At 48.0% G+C, this 23,515-nt stretch overlaps 1 protein-coding gene across 2 annotated transcripts in view; it reads right to left on the bottom strand.

The window, feature by feature from the left end:
- Positions 1 to 23,515, bottom strand: part of LOC137426536 (homeobox protein Meis1) — a 214,203-nt gene that overhangs the window by 13,258 nt on the left and 177,430 nt on the right. For both annotated transcript variants that reach the window (XM_068115151.2, XM_078779323.1), the window contains exons 10-12: positions 17,959 to 18,017; positions 17,699 to 17,782; positions 15,579 to 15,681 (exon numbers count right to left, since the gene is read on the bottom strand). In XM_068115151.2, coding sequence (XP_067971252.1) covers positions 15,629 to 15,681; positions 17,699 to 17,782; positions 17,959 to 18,017 — 196 coding nt within the window. In that variant the 3' untranslated portion in view covers positions 15,579 to 15,628. The remainder of the gene's footprint in view (positions 1 to 15,578; positions 15,682 to 17,698; positions 17,783 to 17,958; positions 18,018 to 23,515) is intronic.

Below are 23,515 nucleotides of genomic sequence, written 5' to 3'. Positions count from 1 at the left end.
CATTGCGGTCCATATGGTGTACCGATCCAGGCAGCGAACAGCGAAAGTGCAGGCCCACAACTGCGCAGCCAGCACCTCTCTCTCCTCTCTCTCTACCCCAAAGCCAGATCCTCGGAGGTGGGAGACAAAAGAAGAAACAAGTGAGTAAGGTGGTAAGGGCGCAAAAGTGCACGCAATGTAAGGTGATGCACACTGGGGGCACATGGGAACCAGGTGAGACAGGTACGTTCCTATCGTACGCCCCCCCCCCCACCAGGTAACCTACATGGCCCCTCCCTTACCCCTTACTGTATCCACACAACACAACACTACCCATAAACATCTACTTTACAAATCAACAAACATCCCTACTGTCTTCCCCGTTCCTCCCATATACCAAATTCGTCTTCTCTCCCTCCTAACCAATCAAATTTGCCATTTTCAACTCTCATCAAAATTTGCCATTACCAATTCATCATCAGTCCCTCCTAGGGAGGGAGAGATGGAATCACCCCAATGTCTCATCCACGTCGTGATGCGTCTCACAAATCCTCACAGCAATCTCATTTCCTGCACAAAACAAAGAAAACACAGGTGTGGAGTCATCATCATCACCACAGGTAAGTGGCTGCGTATGGTGCGACAGGTTCATCAATCCTAACTATCTCCTAAATGACTTTAACAACTTTACACTACCCGGGGTCTTCCTCCGGCCAAACCATTGGCCCTCTTACACTATGGGTTCTAAAAACCAATTCCCATTGGCCAAACTGTGGTGCTCTTCAATTTGGGGTCTCACTCCCCCGATTCATCTCCCGGTGCCCTCGTACAATTTCTGGGCTGCGACGTGTACCTCTCCCAGTGGGTCTACCCACCTGCACACCTCCACCACTGCAGTTGCCTCCGAGCTTACCTGCTCCTTGCCCTAACCTAACTACCTGGGGAAGGCCCTCTGGCACTCTCCCCACTCGGTGCCCTCTCTGGCACTGGGCTACCCGGGTCCATCCTCCGGATCCTCGGGCCCCATCCACAACTCTACCGGCTCCCAGAGCCCACCTGCGGCCTCACCTGGCCGACATCCTCACAGTGGTGGAGTGCCCAACCAACTACACACACTAACAGGCTACACGCCCAGCCATTTCCACAACACTAATGCACCCATCCACAACACCATTCTGCAACCGCACCACAAATGCCAATATCCAACCACAATTTACCTGCACCCTCTACCTAACACTTACACTACCCGCCCCGGGTACTCGTGAAAGGGGTCCACTCTTCCCCCATCCACACCTTCGCACCATGCACACCACTCCGTACCACTTACTCCAACTCTCTCCACACACCTGTACTTGCACACCTGTGCTCTCACACCTGGTGCCACCTGCACCCTTCTCTCCCCAAGCGCATTCGCGCTGATCCACACACTCACTACTCATACACTGCTCCACACACCTGTCCAGTTGCACACCTGTGCAATCACACCTGTTCAATTCTCACACACACGGCATCATCTCAGCTAACTACTCCCTTCTGAAACTTGCGCTTCCCAGTCGTCCCTTTAAACTATTGCGCTCCCACGTCATTATCATCCACACTAATCTACCTGCGTCCCCACTACAGGTATCAGTCACTAACTAACCTTAACGTTACCTAATGTCAATCTCTTCTAGATCCCTACACACCATATCCTAACCCACCCGGGCTAGTTTTCACTGCCATACACCCCATAATCTAGTGCTCCTTTGCCCCCCCTGTGAGGGATGGTGGATTTGCCATCCCACCACATCGGGGGTCTCTCACTACCAATTTTGCACATCAAATTTCAACAAATTAAAAATTTGCCAATCACTGCCCATCATCTGCCAATCACTACTGCCAATCCTTTGCCAATCATCAAATTTTGTCTTTTTCTAATTTCGGGGCCAAAACACTAACCTCATCACCCAGTCTACTCACTAATACCTCTCGGTGCGCCAATCCCTGTCCAAAGCCCGGCTTCGTGAAGCCAAGCAATGGATGCTGGTTGTTTTGTGCCAGCTGCTGGGTGCGTCCCGCATTCGGTGCAGGGAAGGAGGTTTACCCGGGCCGAGATCCCACGCACCATCTCGGCACGGAGCCATCCAATGCCCCGATCTCGACCTGCCGGCACGTCTCACCAAAAAGTGGTCGCCATGACGACCCTTTCTATCGGGCTGCCAGCTCCGCCTAGTGGAGCCTGGACGCGGCCGTTCAAAGCGAGGCCCGGCACGCACCGAGGGCCTGCTTCGGCTAAAAGTCGCTCTAACCTCTAACCCGTGTAACGTCGATGCTTCACCTGGACGCTTACACCCCGCAGCCCGTTCCTTGCTCACACATCCAGCCGTGCCCATGCTCCTCGTACCTTTCCTTACACACCCAGGTACACCCATTCCACTCACAGCCTTGGTCACACACCTGACCACCGAACACTTTGGCACACATTCGTTGCTCGCACACCTCACCAATACACCGCTTCGCGCCCCCTCCGCGGTCACCTCCTCTGTGACAATCACAGGTGTGCCCTCATTCGCACACCCAATCACGTGCCTCACCACCAACTCCAGCGTGCATTCCCACTCACGCTCTACCATTCCAGGTGTGCATCCTTCCATCCCAGGTGTACATCCTCGCTCACCTGTCACAACTAACTCACGCTCCATGTCACTCCCACTACTTTCACCTCCATTCCTGACAGCGCACTCACCCTTACTCTTGACAGCGCACTCTTTCCCCATGCACCTGTCCGTCACACACCTTTCTCGCGCACACTCTCCCGTCACACCCTCTGCAACACTTACCACAGGTGTGCATTCTTCCTTGCCTTTGACAGCGCACTCTTTCCCCATGTACCTGTCCATCACACACCTTTCTCGCGCACACTCTCCCGTTACACCCTCTGTAACACTCACCACAGGTGTGCATTCTTCCTTGCCTTTGACAGCGCACTCTTTCCCCATGTACCTGTCCATCACACACCTTTCTCGCGCACACTCTCCCGTTACACCCTCTGTAACACTCACCACACCGCGCTTCCATGTGCTCCCTCGCACACACGCTACGACCGACTCATTCTCGCCAACACCCTCACTCCTTGGCACACACTTTTTCCTCACACACCCCAGAGTCGGACTTTCTCGCACACCTCCTCTTTCGCACACCAGACCTGTCACACACCTCACCAACGGCCTTTCACGAACACCCGGATCCAAACCAATCCCCAAGCTTTTTAAATCCCCTGGCGCATCATACGCACGACCATATTGGTCACCACTTACACCGGGTCCTCTTCCTCTTCGCTTCTCCTCCATCACCTGCGAATCCCTCATCCGGTTAATGAGCACATCATCACGATCCGAACACAGACTTTGGACCAATTCTTTTACTTCCTCCTTTATCTCTTTCTTATCCTCTCTCCGTCGCTTCTTAATTTCGCTCACCCCTTCTTCCACTTCCTCTAATTTTTGCTTCATCTCCTTCATCTCTTCGTGCGCCCCTTTAAGTTCTTCCTCTAACTCCACTTTATTTTTTTCTATGTGCTCCCGCACCTCCCGCTCTTTAACCTCCATTACCTCTACCACCTTGTCCATTTTCCTCGTCAGGTCCTCATGTACCGTCTGGCACTCTTTTTTAATTACCCCTACGTCCTTTTTCATCTCCTTCTGTGTCGATTTTAAACCCTCTATTACCGCTGTGTTCTTCTTTACCTGGTCCCCCAACTCCTTTTGTCCCACTGTCAGTTGTTCTACTCCCAGCGTCAACTCCTCTATACCACCTTGCAATTTTACAGTCCCCTTTCTCACCTCTTTCTCCATGCGCTCCTTACAGTGCCTCACCTCCTCGCGCACTCCTCCGACCTCCTCACTCACTCCTCTTCTGATCTCCTCTCCCATCACTTGCATCTCCTGCCCAGATGCCACCCTCATCTGCTCCATTTCCTCCCTGTGAGCATCCAGTTTGGTTTCTACCCCCATTCTGACCCCCTCTATCTGCTGCTCCATTTGTTTAACTTCCCTTTCCGCTTGGTCCCTCATGTCCCTCAATTTGCCTTCCATACTGTTTTCTAACCCCTCTAACCCTTTTTGCATCCCTTCCATTTGATTCTCTTGAGCGGCCATTCTGTTTTCTACCCCCGTTAACCCATTCTTTACTTCTTTTATCCCGTTGTCTAACTCCTCAAAATTATTGTCTAACTTCTCAATTTTCTTGTCTAACTCCTCAAAATTATTGTCTAACTTCTCACTGGTACCCCTCGCTTCGTCCCTCATTACCCCCATTTGGTTTCCCATTACCCCCATTTGGTTTTCCAATCGCTCACTATTAGCCCTCGTTTCCTCCCTCATTTTCTCGCTATTCTGGGCCATAAGGGCCTTCATTTGTATGAAAAAAAGGCCCCAATCCATCGGGGGCGCTGCCACGGTCGCTGGCGCGGTGATCAGCGAGGCGCCATTTTGCGCGCCCGCTTCTTCGTGCGTGACGGCGCTATTTTGCGAACCTGCCGCCCTCACTGCTTCGCTCTCCTCCTGTCCCTCATTTTGGTCCTGGATCGACCCTACCTCACTCTCCCCTACCGGACCCCAGCCGTCTTGATCCGCCATAGCGCGACTTGCAAAATTCGAGTTTCGTAAAACAAAACAAATTTCGGCCGCTCCAAATTTTGACCAAATTTTTTTTTTCCTCTATTCGTTTTTTTTTTTTTTTTCAAAATTTGGTCGGGCCTCGAATCTCACTCCCGACACCAATTGTTACAGATACGACTTTGATGTTAAGGTGGGCCGAGCGGAATGGCCGCCGTGTCCGCACAAATTACCCGATTGTACTCGAACGTCGACGAAGCCGCGCTACGCTGGCTCAATAGGAAAGAGAAGACACCCGGCTGGGTTATAATGACACAATACGACACCAGGGTTTCGATTCTCAAGTATATTCGTACGGAAAAAGGTTAGATTACAGGGGCTAGAGGTATATTACAGGAAGACAGGCACTTAGACACACTCTTATATTATCCCCGGACAGACGACAGACACACGGGACAAAATGCTGACTCACACGGGGGTTGATGAAAAGGGGAGGCAGGTCGCGATGGCTCAGGTGCACCTGGCTCAGGGACAGAATCACGTACGGTGGTGTCCAGAGATGCGTGAAGGTATCACAGCGCTTGTGGGTCGCGACTTTGGTCTCAAGCTGGGGAGGTCGCTCAGCGCTCGGGAGGGTGGCGTCTTTTCCTTCCAAGCTCGGGGCGCATCTGACGTCACATCCGGCGCGGGGCCGCGTATATCCGGCGGGGAGTGACACGCCCTCGGCTCGTTAGCGCCGCCCCAGATGGCATCGGCCCATGGCTTCTCATTGGGTGCGGGGGTTACCGGCTCCGCCCTTGACGAGGGGCCGACAGGGAGCCCCTTCGTGGTAACCCCGTGGAGCGCGTGGTCAATGGTGGCTAACCGAGCCGGAAGGAGGACGCCCACTCCCCATGCCGTCACCGCGCTGCCCCCCTCTTTTGTTGTTGTTGTTGTAGTTGGCGCTTCTTCATGGGGAAGAGATGCGGAGAGGTATGGGGAGGTCCTAAACTTCCTAACAGGTGCCATATAATCACATTCTGGTGCAACGAAGAGTCATAATTAATGGAAACAAGTCCTTAACTGACATAGATTAAGAATAACTAGCAAGATGTCCTATAATTGTCTACGTGTGGTGCGGGGGACCTGGGCACGACATTTAATGGGGGGATGAAGGGGAAGATCGGCTCTAATGGGTGTTGTTTACAGACAATGGGACTAGGGAATGGGGTAAGGGAGAGTTGGGGAGTATCGGAGAAAATAGGGGAATATTTACAAGCGGATATGGAGGCCAAATTCCATATTCGCAACAATATGTTATTCCCCATGAGTAGTACTTTACAGTGAGCCACCTTTAGATTTTATTTTTTTTCCATGAAGCGGTTTCGGAGATATAGAGGTTCAACGCTTTTTCGGTTTTTCCAAAATGGCGCCTGTACCACGTGACCTATGCCGTTAAAATTATCATTAAAAAATTTGACAGGAGTCGCTTATATGATGAAATGTTTCGTGTCAATCGGACCAACGGTTGCAGAAAAAATGTATTTTAAAGGGAATTAGAACGCATCTGAAAATACAAAGCCCATCCACGTCCGTTTGCATTCAGACGTCTTCTTCTTCTTCCTTATGCTCAAAATAACGACAACAGTTTAAAAAAAAAATACAAGTTGAAAATCGATGACTTTATGCAGTCTTGACATTTGAGCTTTACATCTAAAAAAATAATCAGCTTCTAGCTTTTGGTTGGTGAACCAATTCTGTAACCCAATATGCAAATTCTTAACATTTCAGGTCAATTGGATGAAAATTGACGATTTCATATGATGCTGACCTTTGATCTTTTGACCAAATTATTAATGTCTTCTGCATATTCTCATAATAAAGCTTTGTTGAAAATTTGATGACAAAACTGAAATGGTAACTAGAACAATGCGACTGTGTCGCCAATATGCCTCTGCATAGTACCACAACAGGTAGATGCCATCACTCTGCATATGTATGGGTAGGGGATCACGTTTGTGAAGTTTCATGTTGATCGGATATGGTTCGTTTTTCTATCCAAGATGGCTGCCAAACCACGTAACCTATGACATCATTTTCAATCTATATGCAACAGTACTGCAAGATGATATTTGTAAAATTTCGCAACGATAGGGTGAGCGAATAGGGAGAGCAGTTTCAGAGATCTAATTATTTTATATTTTCCTTCAATCCAATATGGCTGCCAAACCATGTGACCTATGATGTCATGAATTTAATATTTCAATGCAAATGGGTCGTAGATCATGTGCATGCAATTTTAGATTTTTAGGATAAGGAATTCGATTAAAATATTTTTGGTTGGTATACCACCTCACCTATGATGTCATCATTTCCATGATTTTGTTCCCCATTGGGAGTACTTGACAATGTGCCAAGTTTCAAATTTTACCATTCAACGTTTTTTGAGAAATAATTTTTTAATGATTTGCTTTTAATCCAAGATGGCTGCCATACCACGTGACCTATGACGTCACAATTATCATGAAAACATTCTGCATGGGTGTCACTCCTATCCTGAAAGATTCGTCTCAATCGGACATATGGTTGCTGAGAAAAACGAGGTTTAGACGGGACGGACGGCCGGCCAACCCGAAAACATAATGCCTCCGGTGACTTTGTCGGCTGAGGCATAAAAAAGCTGTGGCCCGGACGGACACACACACACACACACACACACACACACACACACACACACACACACACACACACACACACACACACACACACACACACACACACACACACACGATTACAAAACTCCGTCCCTGCTGTGCTAAAAAAAAAAAAAAAAAATGCTGGCGGAAGGGACAAGCACACATGCATACATACATACACACATACACATACACACATACACATACATACATACATACATATATACATACACATACATATATACATACACACATACAAACGCTGTTCCAGACGGCATTGCCCGGCTACGCCGTAAAAACCAGGCCACTTCAATTTCAGGTGCACACTCCTCGATGTGCACTCCTCCATGTGCATTCCTCTATGTGCACTCCTCTATGGGCACTCCACGATGTGCATTCCTCTATGTGCACTCCATGATGTGCATTCCTCTATGTGCACTCCACTATGTGCACTCCTCTATGTACACTCCACGATGTGCATTCTTCTATGTGCACTCCATGATGTGCATTCCTCTATGGGCACTCCACTATGTGCACTCCACTATGTGCACTCCACTATGTGCACTCCATGATGTGCACTCCATGATGTGCACTCCATGATGTGCACTCCATGATGTGCACTCCTCTATGTGCACTCCTCTACGTGCATTCCTCTATGTGCACTCCACTATGTGCATTCCTCTATGTGCATTCCTCTATGTGCATTCCTCTATGTCCACTCCACTATGTGCATTCCTCGATGTGCACTCCACTATGTGCATTCCTCGATGTGCACTCCACTATGTGCATTCCTCGATGTGCACTCCACTATGTGCACTCGTCTATGTGCACTCCACTATGTGCACTCCTCTATGTGCACTCCTCTATGTGCACTCCACGATGTGCATTCCTCTATGTACACACCACTTTGTGCATTCCTCCATATGCACTCCACTATGTGCATTCCTCTATGTGCACTCTTCTATGTGCACTCCTCTATGTGCACTCTTCTATGTGCACTCCTCTATGTGCACTCCTCTATGTGTACTCCTCTATGGGCACTCCACTATGTGTCCTCCACTATGTGTACTCTTCTATGTGCACTCCACTATGTGCATTCCTCTATGTGCACTCCACTATGTGCATTCCTCTACGGGCACTCCTCTGTGGGCACTGCACTATGTACATTCCTCTATGTGCACTCCACTATGTGCACTCCACGATGTGCATTCCTCTATGTGCACTCCACTATGTGCACTCCACTATGTGCACTCCTCTATGTGAACTCCTCTACGGGCACTCCTCTGTGGGCACTGCACTATGTACATTCCTCTATGTGCACTCCACTATGTGCACTCCACGATGTGCATTCCTCTATGTGCACTCCACTATGTGCACTCCACTATGTGCACTCCTCTATGTGCCCTCCACGATGTGCATTCCTCTAAGTGCACTCCACTATGTGCATTCCTCTAGGTGCACTCCACTATGTGCATTCCTCTATGTGCACTCCACTATGTGCATTCCTCTATGTGCACTCCACTATGTGCACTCCACGATGTGCATTCCTCTATGTGCACTCGACTATGTGCACTCGACTATGTGCACTCCTCTATGTGCACTCCACGATGTGCATTCCTCTATGTGCACTCCACGATGTGCACTCCACTATGTGCATTCCTCTATGTGCACTCCACTATGTGCACTCCACTATGTGCATTCCTCTATGTGCACTCCACTATGTGCATTCCTCTATGTGCACTCCACTATGTGCATTCCACTATGTGCATTCCTCTATGTGCACTCCACTATGTGCATTCCTCTTTATGCACTCCACTATGTGCATTCCTCTATGTGCACTCCACTATGTGCATTCCTCTATGTGCACTCCACTATGTGCACTCCACTATGTGCATTCCTCTATGTGCACTCCACTATGTGCACTCCACTATGTGCATTCCTCTATGTGCACTCCACTATGTGCATTCCACTATGTGCATTCCTCTATGTGCACTCCACTATGTGCATTCCTCTATGTGCACTCCACTATGTGCACTCCACTATGTGCATTCCTCTATGTGCACTCCACTATGTGCATTCCTCTATGTGCACTCCACTATGTGCACTCCACTATGTGCATTCCTCTATGTGCACTCCACTATGTGCACTCCACGATGTGCATTCCTCTATGTGCACTCCACTATGTGCACTCCACTATGTGCACTCCACTATGTGCACTCCTCTATGTGCCCTCCACGATGTGCATTCCTCTATGTGCACTCCACTATGTGCATTCCTCTATGTGCACTCCACTATGTGCATTCCTCTATGTGCACTCCACTATGTGCACTCCACGATGTGCATTCCTCTATGTGCACTCGACTATGTGCACTTCACTTTGTGCATTCCTCTATGTGCACTCCACCATGTGCATTCCTCTATGTGCATTCCTCTATGTGCACTCCACTATGTGCACTCCACTATGTGCACTCCTCTATGTGCACTCCACTATGTGCACTCCTCTATGTGCACTCCACTATGTGCACTCCTTCGACGACTTTGTAATACATGATATCAACTGCTATTCAAACATTACAGAAACACCCAGGTATGTTAGAGCGTCTTAAATGTTCCTGGAATTTTCGAGAATAAAGTTGAAGAAAACGACTTTTCATGAGACCATTGTTCGCACCACCCGAAATGTTCCTGTCTGCACTTCTAACACATTCTGACTAATCGTATCAAATGATACACATTTTATAATCTGCATTTTGCCATTTGAGCAGCAGACAGAGGTTAACACATGCATGCAAGGCCGTTACAGTTTATAAAAGGCGGCGATGATTGCACTAAACTCTTTAAATTATAAGTGGTAATTACCGACAACCCCTCCAATTAACCTTTCTTATAGACACACTCTATTTCTGGGACTACGGATGGTGTGCCCCACGCCATTTTAATTCCAGAGGACATGCCGACGGCTTGGTGTGTGCTGCCTTTCAGGAAGCTGCGATGTGTTTGTGTGTGTCAAGGAATGAATTGCAAGTCCCGAATGAGCTCGTGTCTGTGAACTGGAGCCGAGAAGGTCTTGGGTTTTGAAGTATCGAATGGACCATCGCAAGTTTGTGCCTTCGTTGGAATACTGTTTACTCCAAGGACTCGCCAGTATTAAAAATATATACTCCGAGTAATAATGTGATGACTACGAATCTTTTCGAGTCGATAGACTGACTTCCATGCCAAACTAAGTCCACTGAAAAGACTTTCTCAGACGTTTGGGCACCGTTTGTTTCACGAGTGGGCCTGTTGTACCAAATTTTCAATGGTCTTCTCCATCCTGTAAGATACCTGCCTGTTGGACTCGGGGAGGGGGCGGGGGCAGGGATGTGGTCTTTTTGGTGCTTGGGGATTTTTGGATCCACTGGGTCTTTTTTGTCCTCTGGGTTTTTTTGGTCCTTGGTGTCTCTTGCATCCTCATGGACTATTGGGTCCTCGTGGTCTTTTGGGTCCTTGGGTCTTTTGAGTCTTCTGGAACTTTTGTGTCTTTGGGGTCCTTGGGGACTTTTGTGTATTTTGGGTGCTTGGGAACTTTTGGGTCTTCTGGGTATTTTGAGTCTTCAGGGTATTTTAGGTCCTCTGGGTCTTCGGGGCTTTTGTGTCTTTGGGGTCCTTGGGGACTTTTGGGTGCTTGGGAACTTTTGGGTCTTTTGAGTCTTCAGGGTATTTTGGGTCCTCTGGGTCTTTGGGGTCTTAAGGATCTTAGGAGTCTTGAAGGGTCTTCAAAGGTCGAAGGGGTCTCAGCAGTCTAAGTAATTAAAAGGTACATTTCAATCGTATGAAATTAATTAATAGATGTACGTAATTAATAGACACAAAAAGTATGACACACACACACACACACACACACACACACACACACACACACACACACACACACACACACACACACACACACACACACACACACACACACACACACACACACACACACACACACACACACACACACACACATACACCTCATCCATTGATAGTAGATAACAATGTAATTTGCCTGCAATGTGAAACGGTAGCACCACGATGCATTACTACAAATCCAAAAACTAGGTCTTTGAGACAGCTGTAAACCGCCATCCAGGATAATCCAAAACCATGATCTTTTCTACACCCCATAAACATTCCAACCCCAATTCCTCCTCCTTACAAACTCCCAGTTTTCCCTCCTGAGTTCCTTTCTGTATCCAAATTGTCCACCCCATGCGTCAAGTAAAGCCAGCATAAAAAAAAAAATTTTCTTCTATATATTTTTATACTAATTTAAATAGACATTGTTTTTATTTTATTTTATTAACTCGGGAGTGCAACACGGCAAGGATGGTCCAGATGGCCTAATTTCATTGTTTAAGGTTGTAAAGGATCCTATTGTTAGACACGGTGTAGGGCCTATGGATCCCTTGCACATTGATTTCCATTCTGCATGCCGAAAAATAAATATTTAAATGCAATAGGTTCGATTCCCGACAGAGCATTGACCTTCAAAACGCGGGGTCACCGAGGAGCAAACAAAGCGCCGACCTCTCACCGCCGAGGTTCAAACCCAATGATAGATGCTCAATTGCCCCAAAGCATTGTTGTTTGCTTTTTTCTTTTCTTTTTTTTTTACATCAATTTAATTAACAATTGGAAGTTTTTATTGTGACGTTGAGCTTCAGCATGTGAAAATAATGCGGTACAGCAAATCTCGGGGAAATTGGCCTAGTGGTTTGGAAAGGTATAAGGAACAGACAAACAGATTCGCTCTTATATATTGCAATGCAAATGGACTCTGGGGGTTAATTAGTTGATTAGTTATCTCATATTTTGCATGTTAAGACCCGATAGATGTATTGTAACCACGATTTAGGCCTACCCAGATAGTGTTTAGTACACCCTTGTCTTTCCCCTCCATCCCTGTGTATTTTTCACTGTTAAATGTGCTTATTCCTCATTTATTTATTTCATTAATACCGTCATGTCAGATGGGGTTTGTTAACACTGACCGTCTGAGCCGCATGGTCGAGGACCATCCGAGGATCCCGAATCAGTGTTAAAGTTACTGTGTTAAATTACCACTGAGATTCCCTAAGATTCCCTAATTCCCTAAGATTACCACTGAGATTCCTCAATTGAGTACCAGTTCACTGGTAATTCCCTGCTTGTCGTTAAAGGCGGCAAAAAGGGTTGGCGTCAGGAAGGGCATCCGGCCGTAAAACATTGCTTCAAAAAGGGGACCGAAAAACAACAACAACCACGGTTCCCGAAAAAGGCCAACCCCCGCTTGCGGGGAAAAAATGGCCTCTAAAGGTGGTTTTTATTCCCTAAGGTTCACCCAAACACGGCTGAACCTGGCAGTGTAACGCACGGGAGGCAAAAGGTGGCAAAACGCTTCCTTAAAATAAAAAAGATTTATTAGAAGGTATAGGGGAGGGGAGAGACAAGACACTTGTAAGAAATAACCGGAACGGAGCAGGTGCTCAAAGGACAAACGAGTTGGGAGGTACACACACTTATGTACAATGAAAAAAAAGGTAACCCACTATGGCGCCAAATACCAAATTCACAGAAAAAGGGGCAGGCGAGGGCTGAACACGCATGAAGCTGGTGGTGTGTAGGTCACTGTGGTCGTGCAGACTGATGTGGCTGACAAAGTGCGGCTCAGGTGGAAGAGGAGAGGTTGAATGGCAACGGAAATATGGTGGCCAATCAGATGGAAGAAGCTTAATGATTACGGTGCTGGCTCAAGATCGATCCCAGGGTCTTGAGTTTGCGTCCCCATCATGCCGTTGAAATAACACCGCGTGAGTTAACTCAGGATGTCATCCTTCTGATGTCGGCAAAATGCGTACTAGCTTACTGGTAAACAGGGGCACTGCATCAGCGGCACAGCCACTGTTCCAGAAAAATGATGCAACCAGCAGCGACAGACTGCATACGAAATAACAACAACAATCAAAGGGAAGGATCTCTCTAAAGCGCCCTCTTCAGGTAGTGACGAAAACAAAGAAAGAGATGTTACTCTCTCAATGGTCCAGCACCAACTGCCGCGCATGGTGCGGCCATGACCCTCATGTCCTCTGGGACCACCTTCACAGGTAGTGGGTCCCATGGTTGGCCACCCGCTGGATGGTGGCGGCACTTTCCTAGAGTGTCCGTCCCACCACCCACCTAACTCACCACCCAGGACCTCCCATTGCAGCACACAAGGCCGTCAGTCTTCCGGTCCGGTCCTTTCTTTGCGAGCAATACCATAACCGCCATTGATAGGATCCATTATGTCCCACAAAGCACATTTATAGTGCTATTGTGCCTTTGGTGACCACAATCCTCCACCTGGCCTCACCTGAAAACAGGAGGTTTTACACTGTACAATCTTACTCTATACTGCTATATAAGGGACGCTCACTGCCTCTTCATTGCAGGTTTTACAACACGACTTACTTCTGACAAATATCCTGTTACAAGGGGAATCTAACCTACATGATCACATGGTCCATGCTAAAGTCTTAATGTGATATATCTTAACGTGACACCTTTCCACATAACAACACAGTTTTCCCATTTTTACTCACTGGCCTCGAGACCAACAGCTCTTGAGCTGAAGGGAGCACATGTCTTTTTGAATCGAGCCAATCAAAAATGTGCTTGAGCCAGACGACCAATGAGCATGCCTGAGAACATCACACGAGGGATGGTTTTGAACTGGTCTATGGATAAGAATCGGCAGTTGAGCTGATAATCCCAAGATGAGGTCCGTGTGAGAGCAGATGAGCCACCACATTAACAGGGAAAGGTTCTCAGCCTCTCAACAGAAATCCTCAGCAGGACTCCCTAATGGAGCATCGCCGAGGCTTCTTTGGGCAACCACAGCGCAAGGAGGAACCAGTCCTGTGATGATGTAGACACCAGCGTCATGTTCACCCAGACCAGCCAGAGACCAACCTCGCAACACAACACTTGCAGGGAAACTGTTGCCTCCTCACCAAACTGAACCTAGGCAAAAGTGCCTCACTAGGCTTGACCAGGCCTGAACCATCACAAATTAGTTTGCCTTCAATCGGATCTGAACTGAACTCACACCCTCACTATGTCTATCCGAAAAGACCGTCTGGACAACCCTCCCATGTACTTTCTGAACAATCCTCTCGAATAAGTTATGTCACTCAAGCTTTTGACTCTCACTATCTGCCATGATCTTTCCTGGGAAAACCACATTTCCAAGCTGGCCTCCAAAGCCAGTCGCCGACTGGGCATCCTCCGTCGTGCGAAGTCCTTCCTTGGCACACCTGAGCTCCTCACCACATACAAGGCTTTGTTCGGCAGCTCAATGGAATACTGCTCTCCCCTCTGGACCGGTGATCCTGCCTCACACCTAGCTCGGCTTCACGCTGTTGAAACCAAAGCGTTCAGAATCATTGGAATCTCCCGCGATGAAGTTAACTCTGAGGGCCTTGCACTCACTCACTGCAGGCAGGTTGGTTGGTGGTCTTTCTGTCTTCCACCGACTCCTCTCCGGCCTTGCTCCTCCAGCTCTCTCTGGGCTCTGTCCCCCAAATATTCCTACAGGTCGCACAAGATCTGCCTGCAACCCTCTTATGGTTAAACTGCCAAAATCAAGACTCTCTGCTCACCTTCACTCCTTCATTCCTCTTTTCTCCCACCTCTGGAACAAACTCCCCCACTCCCTTCAATCCCACTCCTCCCTCCAGGTCTTTAAAACAGATGTTCACCACCATCTCTTATCTTCCCCCATCAAAACGTTTGTCTTTTATATCCCCGTTAATCCACCCCAAAATCCACCTCTTTCAATTTCAAACTCTGACTTCTTTCCTGAAATTGCTAGTAGTGTTAATTTGCTTCATATCGTGTACCCCCTCCCCCCCCCCCCCCATCTCCGCCCGCCCCAACCTCCCGTCCCCCCTCCGCCCTCCCCTTCAACCCTCCCCTTCCACAGATCTACCGACGGCCCTGTTCTCTTCTGTTGCTGTGCTTGTGTGCTTCCCTCTCTCCCCCCTCTTGTCTCCCGCTCCCTTCATTGCATGTTTTATGTGTTTCTGTTTCTGTTTTTGTGTTTAATGTGTTAGCTCTTACACAAGACTCGACTTTGTATACAAAACAAAAAACTGACAACCTCTGTGATAGCAGTAACGCGTCCTCAACACATTTTGTCACAATAGCTTAACTTCAATGCCCCTTCTGCTATCAGACATGATTAAAAAAGGATTTCAAAAACATGACTCCACTGTTGGCGTTCCCCTTTCCATTCTGCTCTCGCTCTTCCACGCGCCTCGACCATGCATGCAAAAAAAATTACCTTCAGTCCTACGAGTGAGCATTGGTTCCTTTCTCAGGCTGGGTCATCCGTCACATGTAATGCCACTGGTTTTCCACTCCAACCCCCATTACGGGCAGAGACCCTGAAAAGCGGAAGGAAAAGGGGCCGTGAGCATAAGACACGAGGTTAGTTAATCACTTGGTGAAGAGACACCGGTTACCTATGAGCTTTCACACAACCTTCTTTTTACAACCAAGACAGTCAGGTAAGCGATCTCCAGCAAAACACCTATAAATTAGCAACGTGACAATTCTATCAAATTCATCCCAGTTCTACAAAATCTTCACATCAACTTAAAAAGTCTGTAAATTAGAGAAAGACTAGCAGAAGTACCCGGCGATGCCAGGCGGGGGAGGGGTGGGGAACGGGGGGAGAGGGGGAAGGGGAGCAGTCAGAAGTGGAAGCTCTTTTACAGAGAATTTATATCTTAAGGGGAGGAGAGGCGAGAGGGGGAAGAGGAGGGGGAGGGGAGGAGGGAGACGGAAGGGGAGGGGAGGGGGGAGGAGGAGCGGCGGGGAGGGGAGGGGAGGGGAGGGGGGGAGGGGTGGAAGGGGAGGGGAAGGGGGAGGCAGGAGAGGAAGGGGAGTGGCTCACGTTTCTGAGTAAATGTGGCTCACGTTTCTGAGTGAATGTGGCTCACATTTCTGAGTTAAGTGTGATACCGATCAGGAAGAAGAAGAAGCCGTACTACCAAATTCGTACACTTCCGGAATTGTTTGATTTATTTGTATTCAAATGTCTGGTAATTCTTTTGTATTTATTTATGCGAATGTGTACTTGTATATAACTGTCATCTATCTATAATTCCACTAATCTCTGTGTGTGTGTCTGTGTGTGTGTATGCGACCGCTGTTTCTCGACAACTACCGGTCCGATATACTTGAAACTTGCCAGGTATATTGCTGGGGACCCGAGGATGTGCCTTTTCAAGGTTTTAAATTAATCGGACAAGTAGTTACCGAGCTATGGCGATTTCTTTACCAAACTCCGCAAGCCGTTCGCTTTGGACCAAACCATTTCATGTAAATAGAGGGGGGGGATTGTCACCGTACTCGCAAGCCGTTCGCTTTGGACCAAACCATTCCATGTAAATAGAGGGGGGGGGGGGGGATTGTCACCGTACTCGCAAGCCGTTCGCTTTGGACCAAACCATTTCATGTAAATAGAGGGGGGGGATTGTCACCGTACTCGCAAGCCGTTCGCTTTGGACCAAACCATTCCATGTAAATAGAGGGGGGGGGGGGGATTGTCACCGTACTCGCAAGCCGTTCGCTTTGGACCAAACCATTTCATGTAAATAGAGGGGGGGGATTGTCACCGTACTCGCAAGCCGTCCGCTTTGGCTTTGCGAATGGACCAAACCATTTCATGTAAATAGAGGGGGGGGGGGATATAATTTTGTACGGGCATGCCCTAGTTCATTTAAAAAGGCTTCGGCACTATCGAGCGATTTTATTCTCTTTTATTTTTTTTTAACTCCAAAAAAACGAACTTTCTTTTTCAATTTTTTTTTTTGCCGAAAACACTCCCAGGCACTCACTGATGAACCTCTGAAAGTTTGATGAAGATCCGTTCAGCCATCTCTGAATAAAACGCGGACACACACACAGACAACTCGCGTTCATATATATATATATAAATCGGGATTTAAATTTAATTCAAAAATTGATCCATACGTCTGTTCTCTTTCGAACATTCAAACCGACAGAGGTAGTTATTTATCACAGCATCTGTAGAATTTTCACCCTTTTACTCAACTCCGTTTCGCTGTTATTTGGTGGAGCAAAAAGTCAACTGTGCTTTATAGATATTTAGATAACTGCTAAACTTTCCGGAAGTGTCGAGTGGTGCTGGAGTAATTTTGCTTCTTCTCCAAGATTTGTCGCCTCCTTGTTCAGTGCTGTTTGGAGAAGTTCTTGTTCAGTTTGGAGTTTGTTCCGGCAGACTTGTTCAGTCTGGAGAAGATTGTCATGGGGCCCGCAAGGCTAACCCCCGCTCTAGCAGGGAAAATGGCCCTAAAATGCCTGTTGTTGTTGTGTTGTTGTTCAGTGCTGTTGTCGTTGTGTTGAAGTGTTGAAAACAACGCTCCGCACACTCACCGGGGGTGTGGATAGCCAATGGCTGCTGGGATTCCATTGGGAATCCGGTCACGTTCTGCTCATCTGGGCAGTTTGGGGTGTGGCCTGAAAAATTGTGATTCATGTCTCATCACATCTTATAATTCCTCAATTTCCCTTGCTGGCTCCCATCATTATTGGGAGAAGGCTGGTGGAATGTATGGCTCAGTATAACATTTTTATTTCAATGGAATTTCTATGAAAATAATTATTTATTTAATCACCGTAAATGCTGTACTGACCTGTTCTGTTGGACTGGTCAATCATTGGCTGAACGATTCTCCTCCTCGCGTTGATAAACCTGGGAAAAGGTGAACAGGCCAAACCCTCACTAGGCCAGTCTTCCTTAAAATGCACAATTTACATTGAATGGTTAATTAATTGTTTTTTTGTATACAATGTCGAGGCTCATGGAGGAGCTAGAACACAGGACGGAGCAGACAGAACATGGTAGAACAAAAAGAACAGTGTGGATAGAGATAGGGGGGACGCACCAACAGCAACTTTGAGGAACAAAATTGAGGGAGACCTGGAGGAAGAAAGGACACGGGAGAGAATGAGAGCGACGGGAGTGGGAGGAGGACACAGGTGGGGTGAACAAGCTGGATGCAGGTGCAAACTCTCAATCGCAGAAGTGGAAGGGAAAACTGGGGAAGAAACTGAAATGGAGTAAAAAAAAGAAGAAAAAAAAAGAATTGAATGGGGGTGATGCGGGTAGAAATGATCATGGGTATGGGATGGGGGATGACTTGAGATGGCGGTGAACAGCCGTCTGGAGACGTTGGTGGGAAGGGAAACATTGAACAGACTGAGGAAGTTGGTTCCACAGGCAGGAAAAAAAGAGGAATGAAAGAATGGAACTGAGCAGAATAATAATAATAATAACTAGCCGAAACCCGTGGAACATCCACGGAAGGGAGGATGTGGTGTATGGATAGAGTGTACCATTATGGATGGCATAGGGGATTTGCTTGTCCGAGTAAGAGTTAGGAAGAAAGATGAGAATGAAGAGTGCGTATATGAACAACGATCGCCGACACCGGCACAAATGCATGCTCTGGATTGTCCACTCAGTGGACGGCTTGCTTTCGCCTTCGCCTGTCCAATCAGCGGACGGCTTGCTTCGCCTTCGCCCAGCAGACGCCAATACGATGGCGTCGTAAGATGGCGTCGTATCGGCAGTTAATCGGATGCTTTTGGGCCCCAACGTCGGCTAATTCAGATTTTTCGAGTATGGCTGTACGTGATAAACAAAGAGCGCGGTTCGTAGATCGTAAATCCATTAGTGCCGTGGGCATCGGGTCACTGGGTGCGGCGTAAAAGGGATAACAAAGTCGAGTCCTTACGCTATTATTATATAGATAATTATTGTTGTTGTTATGAACATTGTTATTAAGATTTGAATGTTACGAAGATGCGTTCATGGATTTAAGAAAAGGGCTTGTCCATCCATGTCCTAAACCCCGCTTGGCGACGTGTCCACCATCGGCCTGCCTCTTCCATGAGCCTCGACCTCTGGATTTAAAAAACAAGCACAAGTATATAAATATCACTTTGGTTTAATGACCTTAACACAATTACAATTCACCGGTTAGGCCACAATTCCTCGTGTACGTGACTCTCCGAGCCATGGAGCGGAGAAATTGGTGTTCAATCTGAACCGTTCGAGTTAATACGTAAAAGTTTAAGTCGTTATGGAATCCCAGGCAGTTTCGATGCATGAATGCAGAAAGATTCATTGAAATTCAGATGGTGTTTGACAGAAACTAAAAACAACGCTCTCATACAGTGGTCTGAACCACAACGACTGGAATGAGGATGTCTCGAGATGGCGACTCATACGTTTGGACTTTGGAACGACGGTGGGTTACCACAAAATTGCCATCATCCGCACGATAGCCTCGGAGACCAGGCCGCTGAAATAGGATCGCTCTGTTGGGTCGTCACAAACACGAATGGCCGGATGTTGTTGCGACGGGAGGGGAATTTGCCTCGTGCATTTGATGCCAAACTACTGCACGTTACTCTAGATACTTGAACTTCCTGTGGAGCACAGTCAAAGAGCACTCAACTTCCTGTTATGAATGTGCAGGTATATTTGAGTTTTACCCTCCTGGTGTTGCCTTAGCGGTTAGGGTGGTGTTGTTAGGCTAGGGTGTTAGCGGTTAGGTTGGTGTTGTTAGGTTAGGGTGTTGGCGTTTAGGTTAGGGTGGTGTTGCCTTCGTGGTTAGGGTGGTGTTGTTAGGTTAGGTTAGGGTGTTGGCATTTACGTTAGGGTGGTGTTGCCTTAGCGGTTAGGGTGGTGTTGTTAGGTTAGGGTGTTGGCGTTTAGGTTAGGGTGGTGTTGTTAGGTTAGGGTGTTGGCTTAGCGGTTAGGGTGGTGTTGCCTTTGTGGTTAGGGTGGTGTTGTTATGTTAGGTTAGTGTGTTGGCGTTTAGGTTAGGGTGGTGTTGCCTTCGTGGTTATGGTGGTGTTGTTAGGTTAGGTTGGGGTGTTGGCGTTTACGTTACGGTGGTGTTGCCTTAGCGGTTAGGGTGGTGTTGTTAGGTTAGGGTGTTGGCGTTTAGGTTAGGGTGGTGTTGTTAGGTTAGGGTGTTGGCGTTTAGGTTAGGGTGGTGTTGTTAGGTTAGGGTGTTGGCTTAGCGGTTAGGGTGGTGTTGCCTTTGTGGTTAGGGTGGTGTTGTTATGTTAGGTTAGTGTGTTGGCGTTTAGGTTAGGGTGGTGTTGCCTTCGTGGTTATGGTGGTGTTGTTAGGTTAGGTTGGGGTGTTGGCGTTTACGTTACGGTGGTGTTGCCTTAGCGGTTAGGGTGGTGTTGTTAGGTTAGGGTGTTGGCGTTTAGGTTAGGGTGGTGTTGTTAGGTTAGGGTGTTGGCGTTTAGGTTAGGGTGGTGTTGTTAGGTTAGGGTGTTGGCGTTTAGGTTAGGGTGGTGTTGTTAGGTTAGGGTGTTGGCGTTTAGGTTAGGGTGGTGTTGTCTTAGCGGTTAGGGTGGTGTTGTTTGGTTAGGGTGTTGGTGTTTACGTTAGGGTGGTGTTGCCTTTGTGGTTAGGGTGGTGTTGCCTTCGCGGTTAGGGTGGTGTTGTTAGGTTAGGTTATGGTGTTGGCGTTTAGGTTAGTGTGGTGTTGCCTTAGTGGTTAGGGTGGTGTTGTTTTAGCGGTTAGGGTGGTGTTGTTAGGTTAGGTTAGGGTGTTGGCGTTTACGTTTGGGTGGTGTTGCCTTACCGGTTAGGGTGGTGTTGTTAGGTTAGGGTGTTGGCGTTTAGGTTAGGGTGGTGTTGCCTTAGCGGTTAGGTTAGGGTGGTGTTGCCTTAGCGGTTAGGGTGGTGTTGTTAGGTTAGGGTGTTGGCGTTTAGGTTAGGGTGGTGTTGCCTTAGCGGTTAGGGTGGTGTTGTTAGGTTAGGGTGTTGGCGTTTAGGTTAGGGTGGTGTTGGCTTAGCGGTTAGGTTAGGGTGGTGTTGCCTTAGCGGTTAGGGTGGTGTCGTTAGGTTAGGGTGTTGTTAGGTTAGGGTGTTGTTAGGTTAGGGTGTTGTTAGGTTAGGGTGTTGGCGTTTAGGTTAGGGTGGTGTTGCCTTAGCGGTTAGGGTGGTGTTGTTAGGTTAGGGTGTTGGCGTTTAGGTTAGGGTGGTGTTGCCTTAGCGGTTAGGTTAGGGTGGTGTTGCCTTAGCGGTTAGGGTGGTGTTGTTAGGTTAGGGTGTTGTTAGGTTAGGGTGTTGGCGTTTAGGTTAGGGTGGTGTTGCCTTAGCGGTTAGGGTGGTGTTGTTAGGTTAGGGTGGTGTTGGCTTAGCGGTTAGGGTGCCGGCTAGGATCCGGGGTTCGAATCCCGGTCGATCGCTGAATTAACGCCAGGGGGGTTGACTCGGCCTGTCATCCTTTCGAGGTTGGCAAATTGAGTACCAGCTTGCTGATAGTTCCCTGTGTGTCGCAAGAGGCGACTAACAGGGTTGGCGGCAGGAAAAGCATCCGGCCATAAAACATCGCTTCAAAAAGGGGACCATGGTGCCCGAAAAAGGCCAACCCCCGCCCTGCGGGGAAAACGGCTTCTAAAGATGGTTCCTTAACCTGAATGGTATTCATCAGGGGCTTGTAAGGGGCCTTGTTATGCTTCCGTCTTTGGATGCAGGATCTAGACTATTGGACATCGTTTGTAGAACCTTTTGAATGCAGCAAGTTAAAAACAAAGGTGAGGCAAGATGCCCTTCGCTCCTCTGTGTATATCCTTCCTCATTTAGTTCCGCATACTGATCATTTTTGTATTTGAAGCTGTACCGTTAGTCCGACCGCCTTGGGATGTGGATGTTTGGGATACCAAACATAACACCAGCACCAAGGAGGTTATAATGGAAGGGGAGCCTCCTCTCCCGCTACCTTTCCCAACAGGAGCGTCTTGCCAACCTCACTCAAAGATTTTGTGGCTTTTACTAATAATCATTTACAAATGGCGTATACTACACATGCTGTCATACAATAAGTATGTAATAGCTATCCATGAAATGGGGAAAGGTGTGGCACAGCAAGACAGGACAATGTTATCAACATTGGAAATGAACGAGGGCGTACATCACCTGCCGTATAATCAAAGGTGAGTTGCAGGAAACTAGATGCCGTGTTACAATCCACTTTGGAAATGGCTGCCACATATCAAGGGTTAGTTACAAATTGTTCATTGTATTTACTCGTTGTACCCAATCTAATTATTGTGTCTCACTCTGCCCACTCTCTGCTATAATAATACATCTGTGTTGTTTTGTTGTTGTTGTATCGGCCCGGACAGTTGTCTCGAACAAGCACAGCGACGGCCGATAAATCTCGCAGGAGCGACCCAGAGATCCCCCACATCCAGGGATGGTGTACCCCACCTTCACGAAGTCAAGGCCATGACAGAGTTAGAATTAGGGAGAGGGGGAGAGAGAGGGAGAGAGAGAGAGGGAGAGAGAGAGAGAGAGGGAGAGAGATGGAGAGAGAGGGAGAGAGATGGAGAGAGATGGAGAGAGAGGGAGAGGGAGGGAGAGAGAGGGAGAGAGATGGAGAGAGATGGAGAGAGATGGAGAGAGAGGGAGAGAAAGGGAGAGAGATGGAGAGAGAGGGAGAGAGATGGAGAGAGAGGGAGAGAGAGGGAGAGAGATGGAGAGAGATGGAGAGAGAGGGAGAGAGAGGGAGAGAGATGGAGAGAGAGGGAGAGAGATGGAGAGAGAGGGAGAGAGATGGAGAGAGAGGGAGAGAGAGGGAGAGAGAGGGAGAGAGATGGAGAGAGAGGGAGAGGGAGGGAGAGAGAGGGAGAGAGAGGGAGAGAGATGGAGAGAGAGAGAGAGAGGGAGAGAGATGGAGAGAGAGGGAGAGGGAGGGAGAGAGAGGGAGAGAGAGGGAGAGAGATGGAGAGAGATGGAGAGAGAGGGAGAGGGAGGGAGAGAGAGGGAGAGGGAGGGAGAGAGAGGGAGAGAGAGGGAGAGAGAGGGAGAGAGAGAGACAAGAGAGAAAGGGCCGGTCCATGGGGACCGATCGGTACCATGACCATGACCGCGCTGCTATGACGAATCCAGGCAGCAGGGAAGTATGGGGGAAAATTTGGTCCCCGGCTTGCGTTGAGGGGTACAACCACCGCGAAGAGGGGTCCCCGATAAATTGTATACATTTGTGTAGATCAGTTATGTGTTTAAGCATTTTTGATCTAATCTGACCTCCTGCTGGTCGGTCATCCCATCGATCCTGTAGACCAGGAATTATCTCAACAAGGCAAAGCTGTCAACCAGTTGATTAACTAATACGAGGAATGTGGAATACACATATGTATACAGGATACCGG

Source organism: Myxine glutinosa, chromosome 5 (assembly GCF_964187855.1).
Source record: "Myxine glutinosa chromosome 5, kmMyxGlut1.1, whole genome shotgun sequence".
Taxonomy (NCBI): Eukaryota; Metazoa; Chordata; class Myxini; order Myxiniformes; family Myxinidae; genus Myxine; species Myxine glutinosa.
This window is presented reverse-complemented; position numbering and strand designations above follow the sequence as displayed.